At 41.7% G+C, this 22,643-nt stretch overlaps 2 protein-coding genes across 8 annotated transcripts; both read right to left on the bottom strand.

The window, feature by feature from the left end:
• Positions 1-329: 329 nt before the first annotated feature.
• On the bottom strand, positions 330-6,371 carry LOC102700217 (probable transcription factor KAN2). Of its 2 annotated transcripts, XM_015833575.2 has the most exons (6): positions 5,508-6,371; positions 5,274-5,350; positions 4,030-4,081; positions 3,778-3,931; positions 1,700-1,763; positions 330-1,381 (listed from the first exon to the last, which is right to left on the bottom strand). In XM_015833575.2, exons 1-6 carry the CDS (start codon positions 6,133-6,135, stop codon positions 1,253-1,255), a joined length of 1,104 nt encoding a protein of 367 aa, XP_015689061.2. In that variant the 5' UTR covers positions 6,136-6,371; the 3' UTR covers positions 330-1,252. The 2 variants fall into 2 exon arrangements, with proteins under 2 accessions (XP_015689061.2, XP_040376798.1); XM_040520864.1 differs by lacking the exon at positions 1,700-1,763 and having other exon boundaries at positions 1,252-1,381.
• A 3,405-nt stretch (positions 6,372-9,776) lies between these two features.
• On the bottom strand, positions 9,777-22,059 carry LOC102701513 (lysine-specific demethylase JMJ706-like). 6 transcript variants are annotated; one of them, XR_001549674.2, is made up of 13 exons: positions 21,798-22,059; positions 20,215-20,573; positions 19,692-19,848; positions 19,391-19,610; positions 17,679-17,732; positions 17,534-17,613; positions 16,978-17,255; positions 16,456-16,860; positions 16,027-16,376; positions 15,691-15,936; positions 14,532-15,220; positions 10,244-10,623; positions 9,778-10,123 (listed from the first exon to the last, which is right to left on the bottom strand). XR_001549674.2 is itself a non-coding variant. In XM_006647665.3 (11 exons), exons 2-11 carry the CDS (start codon positions 20,468-20,470, stop codon positions 14,849-14,851), a joined length of 2,418 nt encoding a protein of 805 aa, XP_006647728.1. In that variant the 5' UTR covers positions 20,471-20,573; positions 21,798-22,059; the 3' UTR covers positions 14,415-14,848. The 6 variants fall into 6 exon arrangements, 1 of the variants encoding a protein (XP_006647728.1); XR_001549672.2 differs by lacking the exons at positions 9,778-10,123; positions 10,244-10,623 and adding exons at positions 12,348-12,852; positions 13,217-13,346; XR_001549671.2 differs by lacking the exons at positions 9,778-10,123; positions 10,244-10,623 and adding exons at positions 12,349-12,811; positions 13,217-13,346.
• Between the last annotated feature and the right edge of the window lie 584 nt (positions 22,060-22,643).

The following is a 22,643-nucleotide window of genomic DNA, read 5'->3' as shown; positions in this document are numbered from 1 at the left end:
TAAAATAGATTAATATGATTTTTAAAATAATTTTTTCTATAGAAAATTTTCATAAAAAATATACAGTTTAGCAGTTTGGAAAGCGTGCACGTGAAAACAAAGAAATATGGGTTAGTAGTGGGGGAGCCGAACGTGGCCCATAAGGGCGTGTACGAGGCTCAACTTCTTATGAACCAAATTAAACGGAAATCTCCCATATGTATATATATATAAACATTTCTTAGGAGAGCAGCCAATTCTAAACGAGTGACTTGGTCACTTTCAAGAGATTGAACCATATTCTCAATGCAACCATTTTCTTTATTGATCAACTTTTTTTTTTGGTTGTCGCTCATGAACTACAAATCTAATCAGATCGTACCTATGACATGTATACAATGCAGCGAAGCTAGGAATCTATTTCTAGCTAAAGAGACAGGCCGAGCAGAGCAATCAGACTCCATATATACATATGTATGGTCCACACACACATATACACAACACATATATGCGCTCTCTTTAAACCTTCTTTTTTGTGTCACAACAAATTAAAGATGAAACCTTTCTTAAACTCTTGGCCGGCAGGCTGGCCCGGCCGCCCCCACAGCTAGGTATACATCTCATACACAACGTACAAAACCATGCATATATCAATCTCCCTTGATCGATATAGCTAGCTAGCTCTCTTGATCTCATGTGCTTAGTAAACCAGAAGCAACACGCAATGCGCATATGTGCCCTAGCTTTAATAAGCAAGTAAGCAAGCAAGCTACCCATCTTCTTGCATGCTCTTGCCCGCCTTTGATAAAGCCTATGTGATCTAGTAGTATATATCTCTATCTACGACCACGCACGCACGCACAAAGAACACACGCACACGAGCCCGTGTCCCTAGATCGATCCCCTTTTGCACTTTGTTCCTAGCTAGATCAATGGTTGTGTGCAAGCTGCTATCTTATTATTCCTCAGCCTCCTCCTCCTCCTCCTGTTCCACATCTTTTGCTTTTATTTTCTTTTCTCTCTAGCTTTGGTCGCCTCTTGACATCTGATCCCCAGCTTCTCAGTGCAAATGGGGGCACGCATGTGTGCATCTGATCTCACCTCATTCTCATATTCTTCTCTGCTACTAAGTTTTGACAGGCCTCTGTCTTTGGAGCCAGCTGCTAACGCACGCACCTAGCTAGCTGTATGTACTAGCCAGCCGTCTTCACCTGGCTAGCTATGTTGCGATCTCGGTCGAGATCGACATGTCCATCGATGACGCGACGGCCGATTACATTCTACCCAGGGTGAAGTCGAGGTTCGGTTTCATGGCGCTGACTACCACCGTCTCCGGTGGTATTTGGAACGGCGACGAGTTCAGGTCGGAGGCGTCGTCTTCAGGGCTCTGTGACTGCACGTCCTGCAAATGTAGCACATACATTTGATGATTGCATGCAGGGTAAAAAGATCAAAAGATTGCGATGATGATGATGTGATAACTGTGCGCCAACTGATGATATGATGGCCCCCGCCCTAAGCTAAAGTTAGAGCCTGCCGACAATATGCATTGATCAAAGCTCAGCAGGAAGCTACTGTCGAAAGATATATGTGCATGAATGAATATCGAGAGTGATCGAACGAAGGAATGATCGCCATTGCACTAACTAGCATATAGCATCATGGCCATTAGTGAGAGGTATTGGAGACAATGATGAAACTTGGCTTGCAAAGTGGGTACCTCGAAGGATTTGATGTCTCCAGGGGTAGCATCTCTTGATTTGTCATGGAACCAGGCCCCTCTACTGCTTAACCAAGGAGAGAAATGAATGAATTGATCAATTGATTAATTAAATTACTCCAGAAAAGCATACCATGGACTGAGAGAATCGAATGCCTATATATCTATGCCTATCTTCTTTTCATCTCAGTGGGAGTCCATTGCTAGAGATGAGAGAAAACAAAAGGCAGGGAACAAAGCAACACCTACTTTAATTTCACCGTTATAAGATGCTGTAAATAACAAGCTAACTTTATCAGAGGGGGCTAATCCAAGGTAAAAGCTGTCCATATGCATGCTTAGACTACGTGCTCTCCCATGTGATCTTGGCACGGTGAACAATGCCTATATGTACATATATATTGCACATACATGTGTAGCTGCCAGGAAGGTTCATGTACTGACCATATACAGTACTGGGCAAACAGTCCATAAGACCACAAGTACTCATCTACTAACTTCGTCCCATGATATAAGTGACTATATGGTCTTATGATATAAGGTATTTTGACTATATGTTGCATAGCCAAAATACCATATATGCCAAGTGGTATGGCCGAGTGCATCTTTAGTTGGCTCAAAGGCACGTTTTCAATTTTTTTTTATTTTGATATTTCACGGTCTAAAAAATTCCACTGCTACGTGTATGTAAAAAAGTTAATCATGAGAGGATATATATAAGGGTATAAATCAATTGTTAACCTTACAAATATCTATGGGCATTTTTGGTATATTTAAAAGATATTCATGGTCTAGTGGTATATTATAGAACAATCGATAAACTCATTGGCATATTATAGAAGGTGACAATGTCAAGAGTAAATTATTGAATTGGAATAAACTCTGTCAGATAGAGCAGATTATCCCTCTATATATAGATCTGAATGGTGTTTCTCATGTAGTTTCTCAAGATTCTTCTAGTGGAGAACTCTATTGTCTCTTGTAGTGGGGTGGAAAAATATGTTCCCTTTGCTATAGGTATAGCATATATACTAATCAATCTCGGAGCTAGCTTAGTATTATAATTTGGGAGATGATTGCACCATCATGGGGAGCAGATGGAACAAAGGTATGAGCCCTGGTGCTTTTTGTGAGCACTCGGAGGTGGTTGATGATATGGTAGTGCAGTAGTCACAAAGAAAATGAGACAAAGGAATATATTGTTTCGCCTAAAGTAGGAGCATAGGACTGGTTTAATCAATCCAAAAGAATACCTGAAGCCTTGCATTAGCTGGCTCTTATATGTATTGTTAATGTAACAGTTGATTGTGAAGAATATTTAGTTTGAAGTCCAACCAAACGTACGACTCCCATGCATGCATACACACACACAGAGATGCATGAATGGCCAAACCGAATCAAGATATATATAGTGGGAAATACTGCTTTGTGACTAAATTGCTACTAATGTTTTAATGATTCTGAACAATATTTTTTAAGAACAAATTGGATGTAGAGACAAAAATAGTGAAAGCCAAAGGAGTATACTATTAATTGTACTGTGCATGTATTTAATTTCTGTGTATCTATGCGTGTTACTTTTAGGCTACGTACATATAGCACTCTCTACATATACGCCAGAAGCAGCTTTGACCTCAAGGTCTATGCTAGATCGTCCATCACCAGACATAACTAGCTAGTAGCTATATATAGCTGTTTTATGTGTTAATTCGCCTGCAGCTTGGAGTACTTCTACAGTGCTAGCTGCTGTTAACTACTCCAGTAATAGCTACATTAATTAGGAACATTTAGTTTGTCATCGAATACTAGGGCCCAAAAAGCACTAGCTTCATATTCAGTACACTAGCTACTAGAGCTTGATATTAATACCATGTCATCAGAGTGAAAATCAAATGGAACAGGAGTTAGCTGCTCTCATATGATATAGGAGTAGCATTAGGAAGCAAACTGATGAACTAATAATTAATAACTCCAAGCCCAAACCGAAGTCATTAGTGTCTTTTTTTAAAAAAAAACAAGGTTTAGCCACTGTATCTGTTTTATAAGAAGAAATGGCGATTTGTTTGAATGTATGTCACCTTGAGGAGTTGTTGCTCCATAGAGCGCACATGTTGGATTCTTGCTCATTTCCATCAAGATTTGCTTGTTGCTGAACCGAAGACTCTGAACCACTAGTGTTGTTGATGTCGAACATGTTGTCGTCTGGGATCTCTATGACTGTCTTAGCTTGCCCTGCAGAACCAACATATTTTGAAGCGTCTCACTATTTATCATATACTATATCCATCACTATGCTATTTTATTTTCATTAGTGGTGGTTATACACATACCATACGACGGAGCAGGTTGTTTATGGTCAGTAGTTTTGATGGTCCGGTACATCTGCAAATAATACCATATTATTGATATATGCATGAATGAAGTTGTTGATCAAAGATTCTGCGCGCAGGAATAAGATTTAGAACATTTTTCTGAATTCATTTTACGGGAAAACGATGAATTTTACATGCATGGGAGATCTCCGGGGTACAAGCGAAGTCAAAGGAGTACTAATATTTCAAAGAGCAAAAAAAAAGAGTAAAAAGGAGCAGTAGTGGTGGTACGAGTGCTACAAGGAGATAAGCCCATAAATATTTCGCCTGCATGCACAGCACAAACGGGGCATTGATGGCTCGATCAGCCGCTGCTGCTGCTGCTGCTGCTGCTACCACTACGAGACTGTGCAGCGGGCAGCATGCAGCTCAGCTCAGCTCAAAGCTAACGCAGCAGCAGGAGGGCGGAAATTTAATTATTGAGAAATGATGCCGGGGCTGTACTTGACTTGCCCATCTGCTCTTGGGCAGCATGCATATCAATGCCCCCGGCCTCTCGCTGCGTGCGTGTGCGAGAGAGATAGCTAGCGCAGCAGCGGCATGCCGGCCATCTCCCACGCACGATCCGCGGCGGCGTCCCAGCTCGATCGATCGGTGCGTGCATGCCTCCCTCCGGCTGTGGCTTTAATTTACACACACGACACTAGCTCGCTCGCGCGCGCACTGGACACCGGCGCCTGCGTTTGCAAGCTTTGCGCCCAACTGCTCATCTCGAGTTTTTATTGAAAAGCTGCTCCTCCCCCCTCCCGTGTTGCAAAAGCTAGCTAGCTTCTCTCTCTAGCATGCCAAGGACGCATGTGGGGAGCGAAACTTGTAGAGAGAGAGAGAGAGAGAGAGGTTTTTACTGCACCCGGCCGGCAAGTGAACTGCGAAATGACTATTCCATGCATGAGCCACACAAGTGAAACTGTGTGAGAAAGGATCGAACGTAACTTTTTCCCCTGATATGAATGTCTTCGATAGACCAGGCTCGTATTTGTTTGTACGCCTTATTGGGGGAATAAATTTGTTATAACTTAGAAGTGGAGATACACTCATATATACATCCACGTTGATGCAGCTCTTGATTAGAAAAAAAAAACAAGAAAAATGCTTTAATTTCTGTGTGTGTGTGTGAGAGAGAGAGAGAGATTGAGAATTAAAGATTATCGATATCAGATTATATTAACCGGGATGGGAGGATTAGTATTTGATAGCCTCACCTGCAAGTGAGATTTGACATGAGCTAAGGTCAGGTCCTTCACGTCCATTAGCTCAAGAACTGACTTGGGTGTAGCTCCTGCACAACCAAAATTGGAGGGGGGTAAAAAAATTAAAGGAAACATTTTTCAGGAACATTAGCTGCGCAGCATGCGGTTTAGTTCTTGGTTAGCTGACATGATGAAGAGATGGAAGATGCAAAGCAACTTGGTACTGAAGAAGGGTTTGCTTATTACTCTCGTGGCCTCCAAGCAGCTCGACGGCGTGGACGAACCGCGCGTGAAGCGACGTCGTCCACCGCATCCTCGGCGCGCGCGCGCCCCGCTTGGCAGGGGCCGCGGCCAGCCGCAGCGCCGCCGCCTGCTTGTTGGGAGACCTCGGCCCGGCGCCCGGCGCACCGCCGATCGCGTCGCCGTAGCAATGCTGATGGTGCTGGAGGTGGTGGCTCTGGAGGAACGGCAGGGGCCGCGAGGTGTTGTACACGGGGATGCCACGGATGGGACGCGTGAAGGCCAGGTCCGGCAGGCCACCGGCGCCGCCCGCCGCGTCTTGCCGTGGGATGGGCTGGGTGCGGTGCAAGAACTGGAGGGCGCCGCCGAGCTGGTGATGGTGGTGCTGCCCGTTAGCAGGTGCGACGGCCGCCTGGTAGAAACCGCCGGAGCCGGCCCCACCGCTCGTCATCACCGGCGCCGAGGAGGAGGTAGCGATGGAAGGAGCTGCTGCTGTCGCCGCCGCCGTGTTGGTGGTGGCGGTTGTTGTGGAGCTGTCAAGAGCTCTTTTCCAAAACCCTAAGTCCATTGACTTGGTTGCAGGAGGAGGGCTGATTTGGAGCTGCAGGTCAGGGTGTGCCGGGAACAGCTCCATTGACGATCCCTCCTTGTCCTTGCGACGACCTGCAAGGTTGCAGCAACTCCTCTTGAGAGAGACAAATATACGGTGGAGTACTTGCTCTCTCGATCTAGTTGGGAATTGAGATGGAGAAGGAGGAAGAGGAGTGGTTCTTGCTTGGAAGTTGGAGGAGAGAAGGGGTGGGAGGTGGAAGACAAGCTGATGAGGGAAGAGAGGAGAGAGAGAGAGATGGAATGGAAAGGACAGGAGTGTGTGTTTGTATGCGCAGTGTGTTGTGTGAAAAAGAGGGGGTGTAACTTGTTGCTTGGAGGTGGCCTAGGATGGAAGATATAGATTGGTCTTTTCTTCCACACCATGCACCTCCTTTTACTTTCTCCTATACTTTCTTTTCCACTTCTTTTATTTTTTTGGGGGCCTCTGATCTATTCCTTTTCTCTCTATCTCTTCTCACACACACATAGTACTCTTTTAATTAGGATGTGTTTGGGGGACAGATAGCTGTGGGAGAAAATGACACTTTTGATTAGGATGGATATATGCTGTGTGTGGGAAGGGAGGGGAAGGGAATGTTATAGGTGTGGGTATCATTCCCTTTTCAGCCTATATATGCTTTTCTTGTTCATTTTGTTGATGACAAAGTGCTATACAATGCGTGCAGCTCTTTCTTGTAGAGTGCATAAGTGTCCATGTATAGTAGTAGCAACCTGTACTAACAGTGAGAATTTTAGTGAGTAATTATGTACGTAGTAACTAGTTAGTATTTTTGTGAAAGGAAAACTATATATATGTACTGCTAAGTTGTGAAACTGATATTCCTAGCTACCTGACGTTGATGCAAAATTTGCACCAACATGCCAAAGTCATGAGAGATTTGATTAACTCGAGTGCCGGTCCGTAGCTTCGAGATTTAGGGCGTGTCAATCAATTTGGTACTGTAGTGAATAAGACGGATAAAATGAATTTGATTAGATCAACTAGCTGAGGCCAATAGGCCAATGGAAGTTATCGTGACCAGCCGACTGGTGCGTGATCTGGGTTAGGACACAATTGACTATTTTCCGGTATTAGTTTGACAAATTAACAAAAGCGGTAAAACAATTGGCTATGACTATACGGAGATGAGCAGAGATTTACTAATATACTTAATCTAACTTATTAAAAATGATCTTTATAGGTCAGAAATAACTAAGACAGTATAATATTATGATTAATAAGAATAAACCAAGCAATTACTGGATAATTGCAAATTATCAGTAAGCGAGACTAAAACTCTGATAAAACAATGAACCTAACTTATCAACTTAAGCATCATTTAATTAGTGCAATATAATAGACCGGACTTAACCAATACAATATGAGATTGATGATAACAAATAACAAAGTATCAAATTGATAAGACATGCACAAATTAATAGATAAATTTGATCAATTTAAGATACAAAAGTAACTTAAATTGAGCCATGAGATAATTTGTAACCATGCAAGATTGACTGGAATATTAGAATGAACCAAGAAATTATTGATCAAGACAATACGATTGTTGGGTGAGGGGAACTCACTGATGATCAGGTGGTGGAGATCGAGCCGATGCAGCCTAGCCAAGAGCTCGCCCTCGTCGAAATCTGCTACTAAGGTGGCGATGCATCAAATGTCATGTGTGTTGAACTTTTGTTTTTTTACAAGACCCTTGGGTTCATATATTTATACTTCTAGACTTTATTGTAGTCGATGCGGTTACATGTAACCATTCGATAATTTTTTTCTAAAAAAAGGAAAATATATATGCATCAAAATGGGAAACTATACTAATCCGATTATGATTCGGCTCGAGTTGCTCTAACACTCCTTATGTAAACCTCTTCAGGACCGGATGAGCTTCCATCAACTTCATTGGTTAACCTTTTCATCAATGCTTTGACTCGCATTAACTATGTGTATTTGTGGCGCTGAGCTAACAAACGATGGGTCAAATTTTGCCGTTAATACCCTATAAATGTTGGTGGGAAATGATTTTAAACTCTATATATGGAATATCAATCTATCATATACTCTCTCGTTCCCTAAATGTTTGATGTTGTTAACTGTTTTATACACGTTTAACTATTTATTTTATTTATAAAATAAAAATAATTATTTATATCATTTTATTTATTGTTAAATATACTTTTTATGCATATATATAGTTTTACATATTTAAAAAAAATTAAATAAGATCTAAATAGTCAAATATGTATAAAAAAGTTAATGACAAGACAAAGATAGTAGCCAGTAGGCCGCAAAGCATCCAATTAATCTCTTGTGGCTTTAACTTTTATTGCCCCACGATAGACCAAAACATGTTCACTTCTGTCTGTCCCTCTTTGATGAGCCTATCAGTACAGCTCCATGCGTTTGAGATGTTAATAAACTGTACTTAGCTTTGATGCAATGACCCGTACATACATAGTGTTACATGTAGTAGGCCACATGCCAACTTCCTCCGATGGTCGTCTCATGTTAATCATTTACTTCAACCTCCCAACATTTCAGTACATCCTCCCATCCACCTGCGTTACGTACGTTTTCATCCTTGGAACACCAAATCGACGCCACCTGCCGAGAATATACGCGCAGGCACGACAAAACCAAAAGCCGTTAAACTGAAGCTATGTGTTGTATATATATGTACGCGCGAGATTAAAGTACCCATGCCCGTGTACTGATCTACTAGTCGTCGTCCTCGAGCAGCTCGTGTTCACAGAACGACGTGTTTGGAATCAATCTCAATATATATTTAGCCCACCTGTAGCTAGCTAAGGCTAAACTAGCCTCCCAAAAATCGGTGGTGGTAAGTAGCAGTACGATCACTCCAATTAATTAAAGTCAGTATAGCTCTCCTTCTCTGCGCTCCTGCTTCGAACTCACGCTGAATACGAGATTAATTATCGTGGAATCATGGCGGAGCTAGCCTGCGCTGCACAGGCGCGCGTGTCAGGCAGAGTTCTCTCGCGCGCCCCGCGAGAGGAAACGACGGATCGAACGGCCTCGCCCGCCCGGGATTCCTGCACGCGTACGACGACGCGACGCGATACCGCCCGGCGCCCGCCACATGCACGGCACGCGCCCCAGCCGCGCGCGCACGGCGATCCACCGCGATCAGACGGACGGGCGCGCGGCCTCTGCAAAGCGCAAAACTGTGGCGTAGTGACTCCAAGATAATCACCAGGCGCGCGTGCGCGTGCGTGCGTGCGTCGGTCGGCGAGGCGAGACGAGACCGCGAGAACATTCTCTCCGCCCGGGTCACGCGGGCGCGGCACCATGATGGGGTTGGACGGGAGCTCTGGCCGGCTGCAGCGGCCTGCACACGTTGAACCGGTGGATGGATGGATCGGCCGGGGCTCGCGGGAAAGTAGCGTGAGAGCCTGCGAGAGAGAGGGCCGGGGGCACCGTGCTGCTGCGTGCGTGCTACTAGTATACATGAAGGCGATTGCACGCACACGCGCAGGCAGGATGGCAGTGCTGGAGGGAGATGACGACAGATCGGCCATAATAGGAGAACAGTCGCCTAATTAATAACTCGATCGCTCATCAGGCCCATCGTCCCCCTTTGTTTATTCCGGTTATATATCTGGCAGATGTGAAAACCGTGGGACGACGTACGACAGCAAAAATATTGCATATTTGCGTCGAGTACAAGCATAATAATCAGATCGATGTCCAGAGTCCAGAGATGGACAATAATAAGGTGGAGGTGTCTGTTTATTTCTGACTTTCTGTGACACTATTATTCCTGTGAGCTTATTATATTTGGACAAGAAACAGACATGCAGCATGCATGCATGGTCCCTGGTTTTGAGCATACAGATACAGAGGCATTGTTGCCTTGCTCGACCAAAAATTGACGTTGCAGGCACACATCGCCCTCCCAATTAAACCAAAATGCTCATCCCTTTCAAGACATATTGAACTAGTCGTAATACTCCTATCAATTTATTCACCAACTGCATGCTTCCGTGTGATACACCTATGAAAAACCAAGCTTATAAGAAGAGAAAAGAATAGGGGAACACACATGCATGCATCACGTACCGAAGCGTAGGAGACACACATGCATGCAAAGCATCAATGGTAGTAGTTATCTCACCGAAGCATGGAAGTATACTTGCTGAGTTCTCAGAGAGAAGAAAGGGAGCAGCAGCAAAGCTGGTGGTGACCTCAAGCTAGCGGAACAATCTCCAACATCACGCCATGTGCGCGGACGGGGACAGCAGCAGCGAGACCGACCCGGCCGGCCGGCCTCGGACGGAGTTGTAAATGAGAGAAGCGGTGGCACATAATGCCCAAGGAGCGGGTTACCTGCATGGACTGTACCAAGTGCCCCACCACCGTGAGCTGAGCAGCGTGGATGGATCGGTGGGCGTCATCGGGTCATGGCCGCCTGGACCCACCCATCATACGGCTCCCCGCTGCATGGCCCCCACTGCACCGTGCCGTGGTCCAACTACCGACAGTCAAAGTTTCAACCTGCACGCAAATTGACCATCATATTAGCAACCAATCCTCCCCCTAGAATCCCCCTTTATTCATAGGAAAACATGCAAAGTTTTGAGGATTTTAATCCTATAGAAAAAAATTTCTATGAGAACATTGAAACAAATTTATTATATCATACCCTTTTCTTTAAAATTCCTATAAATTGAACAATCCTATAAAGATTTAGAGAAAAATAAACATGAGATAGGGACCTCATGTTTCTTCTTCCCATAATTCTAAGGCGCTCTTAAATTCCTATATTTTTCTTACGATTCAATCAAACAGCTATTCCTACATTTTTCTGTGTTTTAAAATCATCTATTTACACATACATTTTTATCAGAATTATATGTTTTTTCTATTTCTCTGTTTTTTCATTTCCGTGATTCAAAGGGCCCTTAACGTATGGTAGAGTAGAGCCGTGATCGATACACTTATGGCAGTACAGTACAGCAACTGTGGTAGCATGGCTGTTGTTATCTAGTGCTGACTGTAGTGCACACTCATGCCTAGGGCATCTACTACTACTGCATCAGTATTGTGGATTTGATAATCTGAACACCAGATTCCATGTACAGACAGGATGATTTCTTAATAAATGATGTGGACATAGAGAAATGACTGACAGGTCAAAGGACCAAAAATAATGCTCAGGGTATAAATTACTGGATTCAGCAATTGACAAGACTGACAATAGAAGCCACTACAGAACAAATCTGATTTGATCTAGCTAGAGTAAGCAGGAATAAGATATCATGATGCCGACAAGGAATATGATTGTATAATGATTATATTATCAGGCCTGATTTAAGTACTACACATTAGATGCTTAGTTTAAGAAGGCTATGGATGATTAAGCAATGCATACTGTTATGTTAATAGCCCAGAAGACCATCGAAGAATGTAATCGTTTCTTTTAGAGTAATTTTATCGTACTTGATAAGGTACCAGAAGACACTATTTTTTTCTATGTAAATTTTAATACCTTATGATGCCTTATTTACTGTGAGGTACCAAATTTTACATTAAAATTTTGATATCTCTTAATAACTTCTCAAGCACTATAAAATTACCCTTCTTTTTAACAGGCCAATAGGGACTCCAGTGTCCAGACTCCAGACACGAACCATGTGAACTGTACCATTTAGAAGGATCCTCGCATAATTCAGCAATATCTACAATAGCATGCTAAAACTTTTAGTTATAGGAATCATACAAATCTTGTAGAGAAAACACTGCCCGTGATCACATACCGAGATGGATTCAGATGACATATAAAAAACAAGTGTGTGTCCGTCCGTGTGTTAAAAAGAGTTTTCCCGTCACGTATCACAACTTCGCACAGCGCCCTTAGCTTCAATGCTCACTCTTCTAACATATGATGCAAAGTTAACGAGTATTTTATATACACACACATTTTCTATTCACAAACAATATCTTTTGGGACACTAAACAAATTTCCGATTAAATGCAACTTCCAAATTAATTTTATTGTAGGATACATATTTTTAAAATCCTTTTATGAAAGTATCATTCGAGGTAACTTTATATAAAGTTTTCATGCATCTAATGTAAATAGAGAGATATTGATAATCTAAGACCTAAAAATTTGACCAAATATTTGTCCAGAACTACAAATACTTGGTTACTAGAGTTCAATACTTTAGTTCTGTGCTATTGATTGTCGAGTCTTTATGGCCTCAGCTATATCCATCACCTTTTATAGATTTATATCAACATTATAGATAATTTGATTGTCAAAAATGAATGTTGATAGTAGTTTCGAACATACTGATAGTCGTACTTTAAATGTCTATGATAAAAAAAATATACATTACATTTCTTTTGTGAGGAAAAGAGGATGTACACATTGAGATGCCCAGTGCACAACTGCACATATGGATTTGATCCATAGTACTCCCGAGTTCTGAGCATGTAGTTCAAGATATGGAGTCCTTGAACTTTGTGGCCTTTAATGGTTTGTCCCCGTTCAGAGTGTGGTCACATCTTGTTGAGGATTTTGATAGCCATTCATGGCCAGGCAGAGGCAGGGGGCATGCAACAATTTATTCGCAAAGGTACGCACCAGTGTCCATTAGTTGCATGGCATGGCCAATGGGCCTATGGTGACCCCATCCATGTTGACAGTCCAGCAAATCTTCCATGCACTTCATTTGAGCTGATGAACATGCAAGATGCATCATGCAAGGGGAAAAGAAGCTGTAAGAACAAGATTTTACTCGATAAGGTCGGCGAAATTTCAGTATCCTAATCAGATGCCGTCTAATACCTGAAGAAAACCATGTACGTGTGCCTAATCATAGTACCATGTTGGACAATAAGAAAATGGTAGAAGGGCGGGTTTGTTGTATTCTCTGTCCTAAAAGTCTAAGACATCTTGACAATGACTATGGAATGAAGTAATGAGATGTGGAAAAGAAGCATTTGGAACGGATTTTTAACAAGGTTAGTTGGATACAGCATTGTCTTTTCCTAATTAGGACATGGAATCTTTATCTTTGAACAATATTCATAAACAAGAGGCTAGGTAAAATGAATCTGAAGGCATTTTGGGCGCACTTACATTTTATATGATGCATATCTCCTTAATGCTGAGCCCTTGCAAATCAAGAAATTGGGTCTTTATCACTGGGATGACGTAGACATGATGGCCGAATTCAAAAGAGGACGGGCAGGCACAAGTGTTCTTTGGTCTTGACAAAGTTTCAGTCAGCACTCAGCAGTTAATCATCAGGGACACCAAAGAGTGGCAGCAAAGAGAATCCTTCTTTTTAACTTGTCTTTAAAGACATGAGATGATTTCATGACATATTTTTTTCAAAACATCCAACAAAAGAATGAAAAGAGAGTAGGCAAAGTTAGAAAAGATATCAAATCTTTCCTCATCAACCCATCATGAGCTTTCCATGAAGGAATAGCCTCTTTACCGACGTAAAGCCATAATAGTCGTGCAAAATCATACCAAACTGTCAAGTTAATGGCTCCTATAGGTCCTCTCGTGGCTTTTTTAGTTACTCAGCAGGTGGAACAACATGATGGTGAGATGGGTAAGTGAAAGCAAGTAATCGTGCGATGGCCTATTGTGCTTGTCCCATCATGACTGCATAGTAATTTATTACTATGCCTAATTTGCAGAATTTTGTCAAAGCATCATCTAGAAAAGATAGGCAAGTCGTTCTCCCTAGACTACCTGAACAGAAGATATGTGGAACAATTAGTTGGTTACCACCTTAATTATTAAAGAGTAGCCTTTAATACAGATCGTATATGCCACTAGAACCCATGCATAATTCAGATTTTGTGTTTACAAGTTAATTTTCGACCTGTCATCTCGACTTTTGGTAAATTTCCATCGGTAGATTTTAGCATATCAGGTCTAACAAGTAAGAGTTGCAACTGTTTCTTTTAGTTGGATAAATGTAAATGAGCAAGTGAGCAATATATGGGTGCATATGCACCAAGGTGCAGCTTGATTTTCTGGCTGAATTAACTCCTTTATTCCCTCTGTTACACCCACTTTCAATAGAATACGATTGATTCGAGCATTTACATGGGCTTCATTATACATTATCAAGAAGCATCTACTTTGTTGCATATGCAACATGACAATAAGTGCTAGTGATTTCCTGTCAGCATCAATCTATTTATTAAATCAAGTTATCAACACATCCGGAGACAAATGTACCGGTACCAATAATGACAGAAAATGTGATCATTTGAGATTACATTAAGAGAGCAAAGACCAGTAGAAAGTAGAATGGCTGACTCAATTAGGGATCTACAGTATCAATTTCATTTGCATCTGATTAATCATTCTAGGTACATGTGTATGTGTGGAAAAAAAGAATGAAAGAAATTGGTAAAAGTAGTAGACTAACCTCTTCACAGTGGAAAACCTAAGAGAAAGTTGAAAGGAGATGTACGTGAAGATGTACAGTGGAAAAACATCGGAATTGTCTGCCTACTGCTTTCAGGCCCCCCCACCACAAATGTGACCCAGCAATAAAATCAAGAATCCAGCCATGAACCCATGTCAATGCCTCTATTGGAGGCCCGCAGAAGAATCAAATCTGCGATCTGTTACCAACTGACCGACCAACAAATTGGAAACCTTTGGCTAGAAGGAGCTTTCAGCTTCCAGAAGTTAGGAATGCTGTTTGTTAACTTAGTGTTAGAACCAACGGCCTAGCAGTCTTCATCGAGCATGCTGGCTACCCAAGTCATTGTCCTGGAATCTACAAGATACCTCCAGGTCAGAACTTCTGCTGGGAAAAGACGGGCCACGAATTTTCAAGCGTTTTGGCCCAAGCTCTATAGATGGAGATTGGTAGTTGTAACTATTATATTTCTGACTGGAAGCAACTTCATCCTCTACAATATTTGCATCTAGTTGATGTACCATCTTCAATTTGGTTGGGTCTATGAAGTCATCTCCATTTTCAGAAATAAAGTCAGCACAATGCCTATAATAATCTGTATGGACATGTTCACTTGCACCACAGGATAGTTCAGGCAACTTTTGTTCATGTCTGTCACGTCCATTAATTTTCTTCAGCCGTTTCAATACCTGCATCCAGGAACAAGGTGTCTAGTAAAAGAGAGTATCAAAGTCATAGGTGCCTTTTGGGTTGAACACTTGCACCATAAGCTGAATTTCCAGTTCACTAAATGGGTTCAGTTATGAAATTTGAACAGATATAATTTTGTCATGCCCCTACTATGTGGGCTTAAGCATTTTCTAACCATTTTCCCCATACACCTCAACCATGTCCCATCCAATTCACCTTGATCTAGTTTGTAAAATAAAGTAACCAATTTTACTTTGGCCTGAAAAATTGTAAGCACTTTCTGGAAAGTTCAGCACTACCCATTCATATTCGTATTTTCTTTGGAGAAGGTAAAAAGGCATGAAACATTAGTACAGAATGTTGGGATTTTGCAAGTAAATTGTTCACTGCAAAAATAATATACAGTGACATCTACATTTAGGAGAGTCAGCATTTTTAATCATCACAGCACCAACAGAAATATCTGTACCTGATTCTCAGTGAAATTTGCTGTTCCATCTTCCATGTGTCTTTTCTCAGGAGTTAGGCCAGATCTTCTCTTTACTCTAAATATCTCATAGTCAGAATCATCAGTGTCGTGTATAGCCAATTTGTCAGACAGACATGCTCGATCAGGAGTAGATAACGGGTAAGCATTACTAATTGCATTTTCAGGGGTAATTGTATTCTCGAGACAAGAACTAGAGAAGGTTCTTCTGTTAGAACTCGTACACTCCTGCATATATATACAGCAATACCAGTTTCTTTTAGTTGCCAAATAACAGTTCATCAAAATTAGAATAAGGAACACAGGAATGAGGCTTACATCACTTTGTGTAGAATACTCATGGGGTACGGAAGAAAATGTTACTGTTGATGCAGCAGGATGTGGATTGTTCAAGTCATAACGAATAAAATTTGTCTCTGAAATGCTATATACTTCAGGCGATGAATCTATGCGAATCTTGGAGTATGGGTGGTACTCAGCTTCATGATCAATACAGTTAAACAAGTTAGAATGCTGACTAGGCCCGTCACTTCGAGACATTTGCTTTTTGACTGCATCCAGTATTCCACTTTCCTCAAACTTTTTTGATATCATCTCCAGTTCAAAGATATCTTTCCTCACAAATACAACACGATCACAACTGCAAGGGCACTTCCTAATCTCCTCCTCTTCAAAACAAGGTAAACAAGTGAAAATGATGAACTCAAATGAAGCCAATATCTACACTTCGTGTTACTATGGTCTTACCATGGCAAAGGCAAATCGCATCAATTCTGCAGTTACACATAATGTGGGCAACATAGCAGTCATGTCTACATATTCCACAGAGAATTGTGGCATCAATATCTGCTTTATAATGTGTGCGAGCACCCATTTTCATAAGGAACCAACGGATACGATGTTGGACCCTCATCAACTGCACAAAAGGGACTTTCATACATCGTTGACTGTGCGCATCTCCAGTTAATGCTATTGTATCTTTATAATCACAGGTAGAAAATTCATGACCAAGAAGTGTCGCCTCTTTACAAAGAAGTTCCTCATATGGCAGTAATGGTGTCCTCTTTAGATGTGCATAACGCTGACTAGCAAGTGCTCCCAGAGGAAACCATTCTCCAATAGCGAAATTCACTGCCTCCCCACAATTAAAACCTGGTGGTCATTTTGCATTTTACATTGTTCATTAAATGAAATATAGTACTCAGACGTCCAATAGTTAAATAAAGATATAACAGAAGGCATGTAGTTTGCAGATGTATGAAACCTCACCATGACTGAAACCTGAATGATAAGCTCGAGGAAATGTGATAACAAACTCTCCAGGTTTCTGTACTGCTCTATAGACAGGAACATGATGATGCAACAGAATATTTGGAGGAAACATTGTAGTCTTTCCCAAAAGGACATCAAATGCTGCATTTTCCCCTTCTCCTGATAAAATTTCATGATTGTACACATGCTCATGTACCACTTTCTCAAAATCCAGAGCAGCTTTTCCCGGGATCCCGTACCATGTTTTTGACGCCCCACAGTGATGATAGTTAATGCTGGCAATACATTAATTCACATTATAACATACAGAGATTTAATGTGCATCATAGTGAAAAGAATAGGTTGCAGGAGCTACTGCTCTTTAAAAGCTCCTAAGTAGGACGGCAAGTCTAGGCGGCTAAGTGAGCAGGATGGTCTAGTGTGTTCTGGTGTGTGTGTGTTTTTGTGTTGTACTGTTTTTTCCCCTTAATGAAATGAAATGCAGCTCTCCTGTGTTTTTCAGAAAAAAAAAAGAATAGGTAGCAAAAATATGACGCAAATAGTAATCATGCACCTGTACAAGTAATGATCTTCCACGTGCCATGCGAACATACTAAAGAGCATTCCAATATATAGCATTGGATCTGTTACTCCCTGAAAAACACAAAATATAAATAAAGGTATAAAAAAAGGGGAAATCATCGATAAAGTTTACTTACTGGAATTGCTGCTCTGAGGAGACGCAGAGTTGATTTGGGCAACCGAGAAAGTCTCTGGATCAAAACACGAATGAACTTTTAACATGCCATTAATCAATAGTTTGATATAATAAACGTGGTATATAAGATCCTCTAATAATGCATACTATTTATAACAAGATACTTATACTTTGGTAAGATTTATGCAAGAGTGAGGATATAGTGTGCAGTTTGTCATGCACACTCTTGCCAAATACTGCCATACAAAAGAACTACATGGGAAGCACAAACTGCAGTCGTTTTATATCTTAAATATGTCGCAAACTGGTATTCAAAAGAACTACTCCATCCATTTCAAAATATAAGGTTTATTTTGAGCAAGCACAATGATTAAGAAGGGTTCAGAAATAAGAGAAATATGGGTTAAAATGACCATGCTATGCATTCTTAAATACCTTGGAAACAGGCAAGGAAATGGTTAGTGAGATTTTTTAGTCAAACACCCATGTGTCACAACAGTATTGAAATAACTAATACTCCCTCTGTTTGATATTGAATCTTTTCTAGCCTTGCATAGATTCATCAATTGATCGACGTATATAATTATATATATCCCTAGATTCATAGCATCAACATAAATCTAAGCAAAGCTAGAAAGTCTTACATTGTGAAACGGATGGAGTATCAAATTATAATCTGAATAAAAATATTGAACCACACTAAGAAATATTATCTCCGCTTCACATCATAAGATGTTCTAGCCCTCCCTAAGTTCATATGGATGATAATAAATCTGGACACATATATAAAACATATACATCAATCTATGAATGAATTAGGTAGGACAAAAAGGTCACTAAGTATAACTTATTTCTAGTGTGTCATATTCTTCGCACTTCATCTATCCATATGAATGGTACACGTATAATATAGAATTTTACAGGATGCCAATTTAAGAGATTAGGGAGCTTAAGTTCAATTAACAAAATCAAATCAAAAATTTTGCATTACTAATCTCCAGATGCGAGCGGTTCCTAGATCTTTGTTCAACCAAGAGTAACATATGGCAGCAATGAAGTCAATCTAGATGGGCAGCTACAGAGACTTCGTGCGGTGGGGGTAATGGTGTTCATACAGCGAGCAACTCCAAGTGGCTTGGTGGCACGCGAGCAAAGTGTGGTCATGATGATGGGTCGATGGCTGAACTGCAGGTGTACTCAAGATGTGGGGTCAAAGATGATGGGAGCAAAGAAGGCAATTAGAGGAATCAGGAGGCATGATGGATTAACCACAAAACCACAAATCAAGTGCGTGAGGCATCGTCGACGGTGGCAGACCAGCATAGGCTTTGGTCCATGGGTGTCATGGGCTCGCGACCGTTTGGTTTGGAGAATGATGTGCTTGCGATTTTGTGAGTAGGTCGTGATGGAGGAGACCGTGGGCTTGAGAATTTAGTCATGACTGTGCTCAGGTGGGCCATATTCATAGTTTAGGATAACACTAACATGAGAGTTTCATCTTTTTTTCATGTGGTCTAGTGCGCTGCGTACGGGATGGGATGGGCACCAGATGGACAACTCTGCTTTTTTTAGTAATTTAGAAATGCAGGGGAGAGGCTATGTAATAATCGTGACCAAACAGGAAAAGAGTCAATATAGTCACTTGCAAGCATTATATTTTGCACACAGAGAAAAAAAAAACTATAGGTCTTGTAAAATAAACAGAGGGGGTACCTTCAAGTTCCATTTGCTTATGCCCAGTTGATCATTAGGAGAAGAAGAGAATGCACTACCATCAATATCACATGCATACTCAACAGACTGCATCTTGCCAAAGGCTATTTCATGCCAGAATTCTTCTTCCATATATCTTGGTGGAAGACAAGCAGCACTTGAGTATCTTCGAACAAATTCTTTATTTGCCATCTTCTCAAAATCTCGAAATGTGTACTTTCTGACGATACATATTCACACATCCAAATATAAATAAAAACCAGTTACTAAGCAGTAATGCAATATTGATAGACTGACGGACCTTCCACTCATGAAGAAAGCAAACTTGTCATCCTTGGACCATTCAGCAAGGCGGAGAGGCTGCACTCTGGTAGTAAATTTTAGCCCACCTTGTTCCTTCATAAGTACAGCTCCAACAGGTACAGAAGCACAGAGAGGTGAAACAATCTTGCATATACCTGGAAAATTAAAATATTCTCAGCGGTATAATAACCACACAACCCTGTGTGAATACAGTGCATAAATGACAAATTCTAGAGACTTCAGCACTGGCAAAAGATTTTCTTAGCAATGCTTGTTTCCATGTGTGGCTCATTTATTTCCAGGAAGTCACACAAAACTCAGTAAAAACTGTACTATATAGTGAGGTGATTAGAAACAAAGTAGTGCAATTGAATATGCTTTCACGTTTGACAGTGTCTTGATTTCAAGAGATCATAGTATTGTGTTTGCCAGTTATCAGTTCCCTGTCTAAAATCATTACTACAACCTTGACCTTGCAACTCCGAAGAATATCACGAAAGAATAAACAGAAGAAACAGTACCATATTTTGCAGCAACAGGGGCAATTTTACTGAGATAAACAAGTGGATCCTCAAACTCCTCTATTGATGGAGAAAACACAGGACATTCTTGAATCTCATCAATCCAATTTAGGCTAGATAGATCAAACTTCTTCACTTTGTGCTTCAAAAAAGGGTCTCTCATAGACCCTCCCAACCTTAATGATGCATCACCACTCCTCCGTAACCTTGACCCGCATGAAACAGGTTTCAGGTAAACTTCATCATTCCCAGCCATTCTCCGGCAGGCATCAGTCCCTTGATCTACACGACCTCAGCTCACTGACTGAAGGCACCCAACCTTTTTATCTCCAGTTCAGCAAGTTGGGCCTCCACTTGAACTGCATACACAGAAAATTAACTAATTAAGTAAATTATTCTCCTGAGTAAGGAGCTTATATTTATATTACTAAAATATAGCTAGCGGTGGCCTACTGAAATTAATATGCCTAACTAAAGTGAAATAGACAGGGTTAAAAGGTTCAGCTTATGTGAACTCGTGTAGATGGAATATTACACTGCTCCATTTCCTCGGCGGTGTACATACATAAATGCCACAACGAATTCTACAAAAGTGAACAATTACTGGGATTGTTCACACCTTGAAAACCACTGTAGACAGCAAGGATGCTAACAAGTCACACCCTCCTGTTGATCCTATTCCTGGGAACCCAACAGCTATTTACCATCTCAATCGCAAAACAGCATACTTGAGTCAAATCAATTCATACAAGTCAAGTTTCTTCCCAGCTCCCTCTAAATCAATTCACGTAAGAGGGTGAAATTTAGCACCTAGAGTTATACCCCACAAATTCACTAGTATAGCAGGAACCCACAACAGAGCTATGAGCAAAAATAGCAAGCACAGGTGGCCAAATCTATTGGCCTCCTGAAAATTTCGGTCAAATCTACCAAACAGTTGAATTTACAAATATCTCATGCTCGAGCGCGAACACAAAATTTCTACCATATTTAGCACTGTTCAATCACTAAATACCGTTTGAATTCCCAAAAATACACAGGTCAGCTCAAATTAATCTACTGGGTTCAGCAAATTAAGAGAACTATTCCCCCTTTGCAACAACACAAGCACGAGGCATACGAGAATCACGAGCAAATCAAATGAATACCCGAATTGAACTAGTCAAAAACACCTGAGCTCAAAACGCAAAGAGAATTACGAAATTACGTCTGAGGCCACCAGCAACTCCATCTGGACAAAAAAATACGAAGGAATTTGCACGATAAGCCCTCGGGACAACGAGAAGGAATTCTAGTAGCGTCAACACTCCCGATTCGAAATTTGAAAGAAACAACGCATTATGGGCTGCCTCAAACCAACAGAAAACAATCTGAAACAGAGGTGACACAGAGGGACAGAACAAGTGCAACAAGCCTATTAGAACGAATCAAAACTCTTAGTTGAATCCATCGACCGGAAATTTCCCCACAATAACACCAAACGTTCGAAAACCTGAGCCCCTGGAACAAGCCCAACCACCTATACAGACGCACAACCGCCCCACAATTCGCGATTCACCCTCCACAACTCGCAGATCACTCACCGCATCATCTCGCCGCGGCCTCCCAGACCGAACCCGCCTCAAAAAGGGACCCACATTCCCCTCCCGAGCATCCCGCGGGATCCCCGCCGCCGGATCCGAGGGCGCCGCTACCGCTCCAACTCCGAGCCACCGCCTCGTCGACGACGAGAGACGTGGGCCTGTTCCTGCCGCGTCAGGCGACAGACCGGAGGAGCGCGCTGCGGGGGCAGAGCGCACGGAGGAAGCACCGCAGCGACGCTCCGGCGAGCGGGAGAGAGGAGGAGCCGCGGAGGAGGCAGAAGCGGCGAGGCGAGGAAGGGAGAAGGGGGGAAAAAAGTGCGGGTGATATTAATACGCCATAACTACCAGTGCCGAGGCCGTGATGCTGGATGGCGCTTTTGGGCTAATCACTATTTTGTGGGTTAGGAGATTTGGATTAGCGACGTGTTGGGTTTAGTCTTTTTTTTTTTCTTCTGGTAGATGAGGTGGTGGTTGTGGTTGCAGGCCGTCGTCACGGGACCGTCTCTTCCTGCTGCGCGCAATTACGATTAAACCCCCGTTGTTTGGTCAATACTACTATTCCGTATTAACCTAATCCATGTCAGACGACTTGACATTCCAGTATATTTTTAGTCACTATATTCGGTAAATCTATCATAAATTTATTATTAACATGGTAGAAAAAATGCACCTGTATAGTATTTTTGATTAATTTGGTATATGGATTAACGACTTTTTGTAATAAAAAGAAACTTGTGTAGTATAGGAGTATGTAAAGGGTAGTTTTGGAAGGGGAAGACGTATGGCGGGCACGGAAAGGTTAGCTACAAACACCGAGACCGAGGTCCCCATCACTTTATGTTCAGA

This window comes from Oryza brachyantha, chromosome 2, assembly GCF_000231095.2.
Source record: "Oryza brachyantha chromosome 2, ObraRS2, whole genome shotgun sequence".
NCBI lineage: Eukaryota > Viridiplantae > Streptophyta > Magnoliopsida > Poales > Poaceae > Oryza > Oryza brachyantha.
The sequence above is the reverse complement of the archived record's forward strand: the minus strand, read 5'-3'. Positions and strand labels throughout refer to the sequence as shown.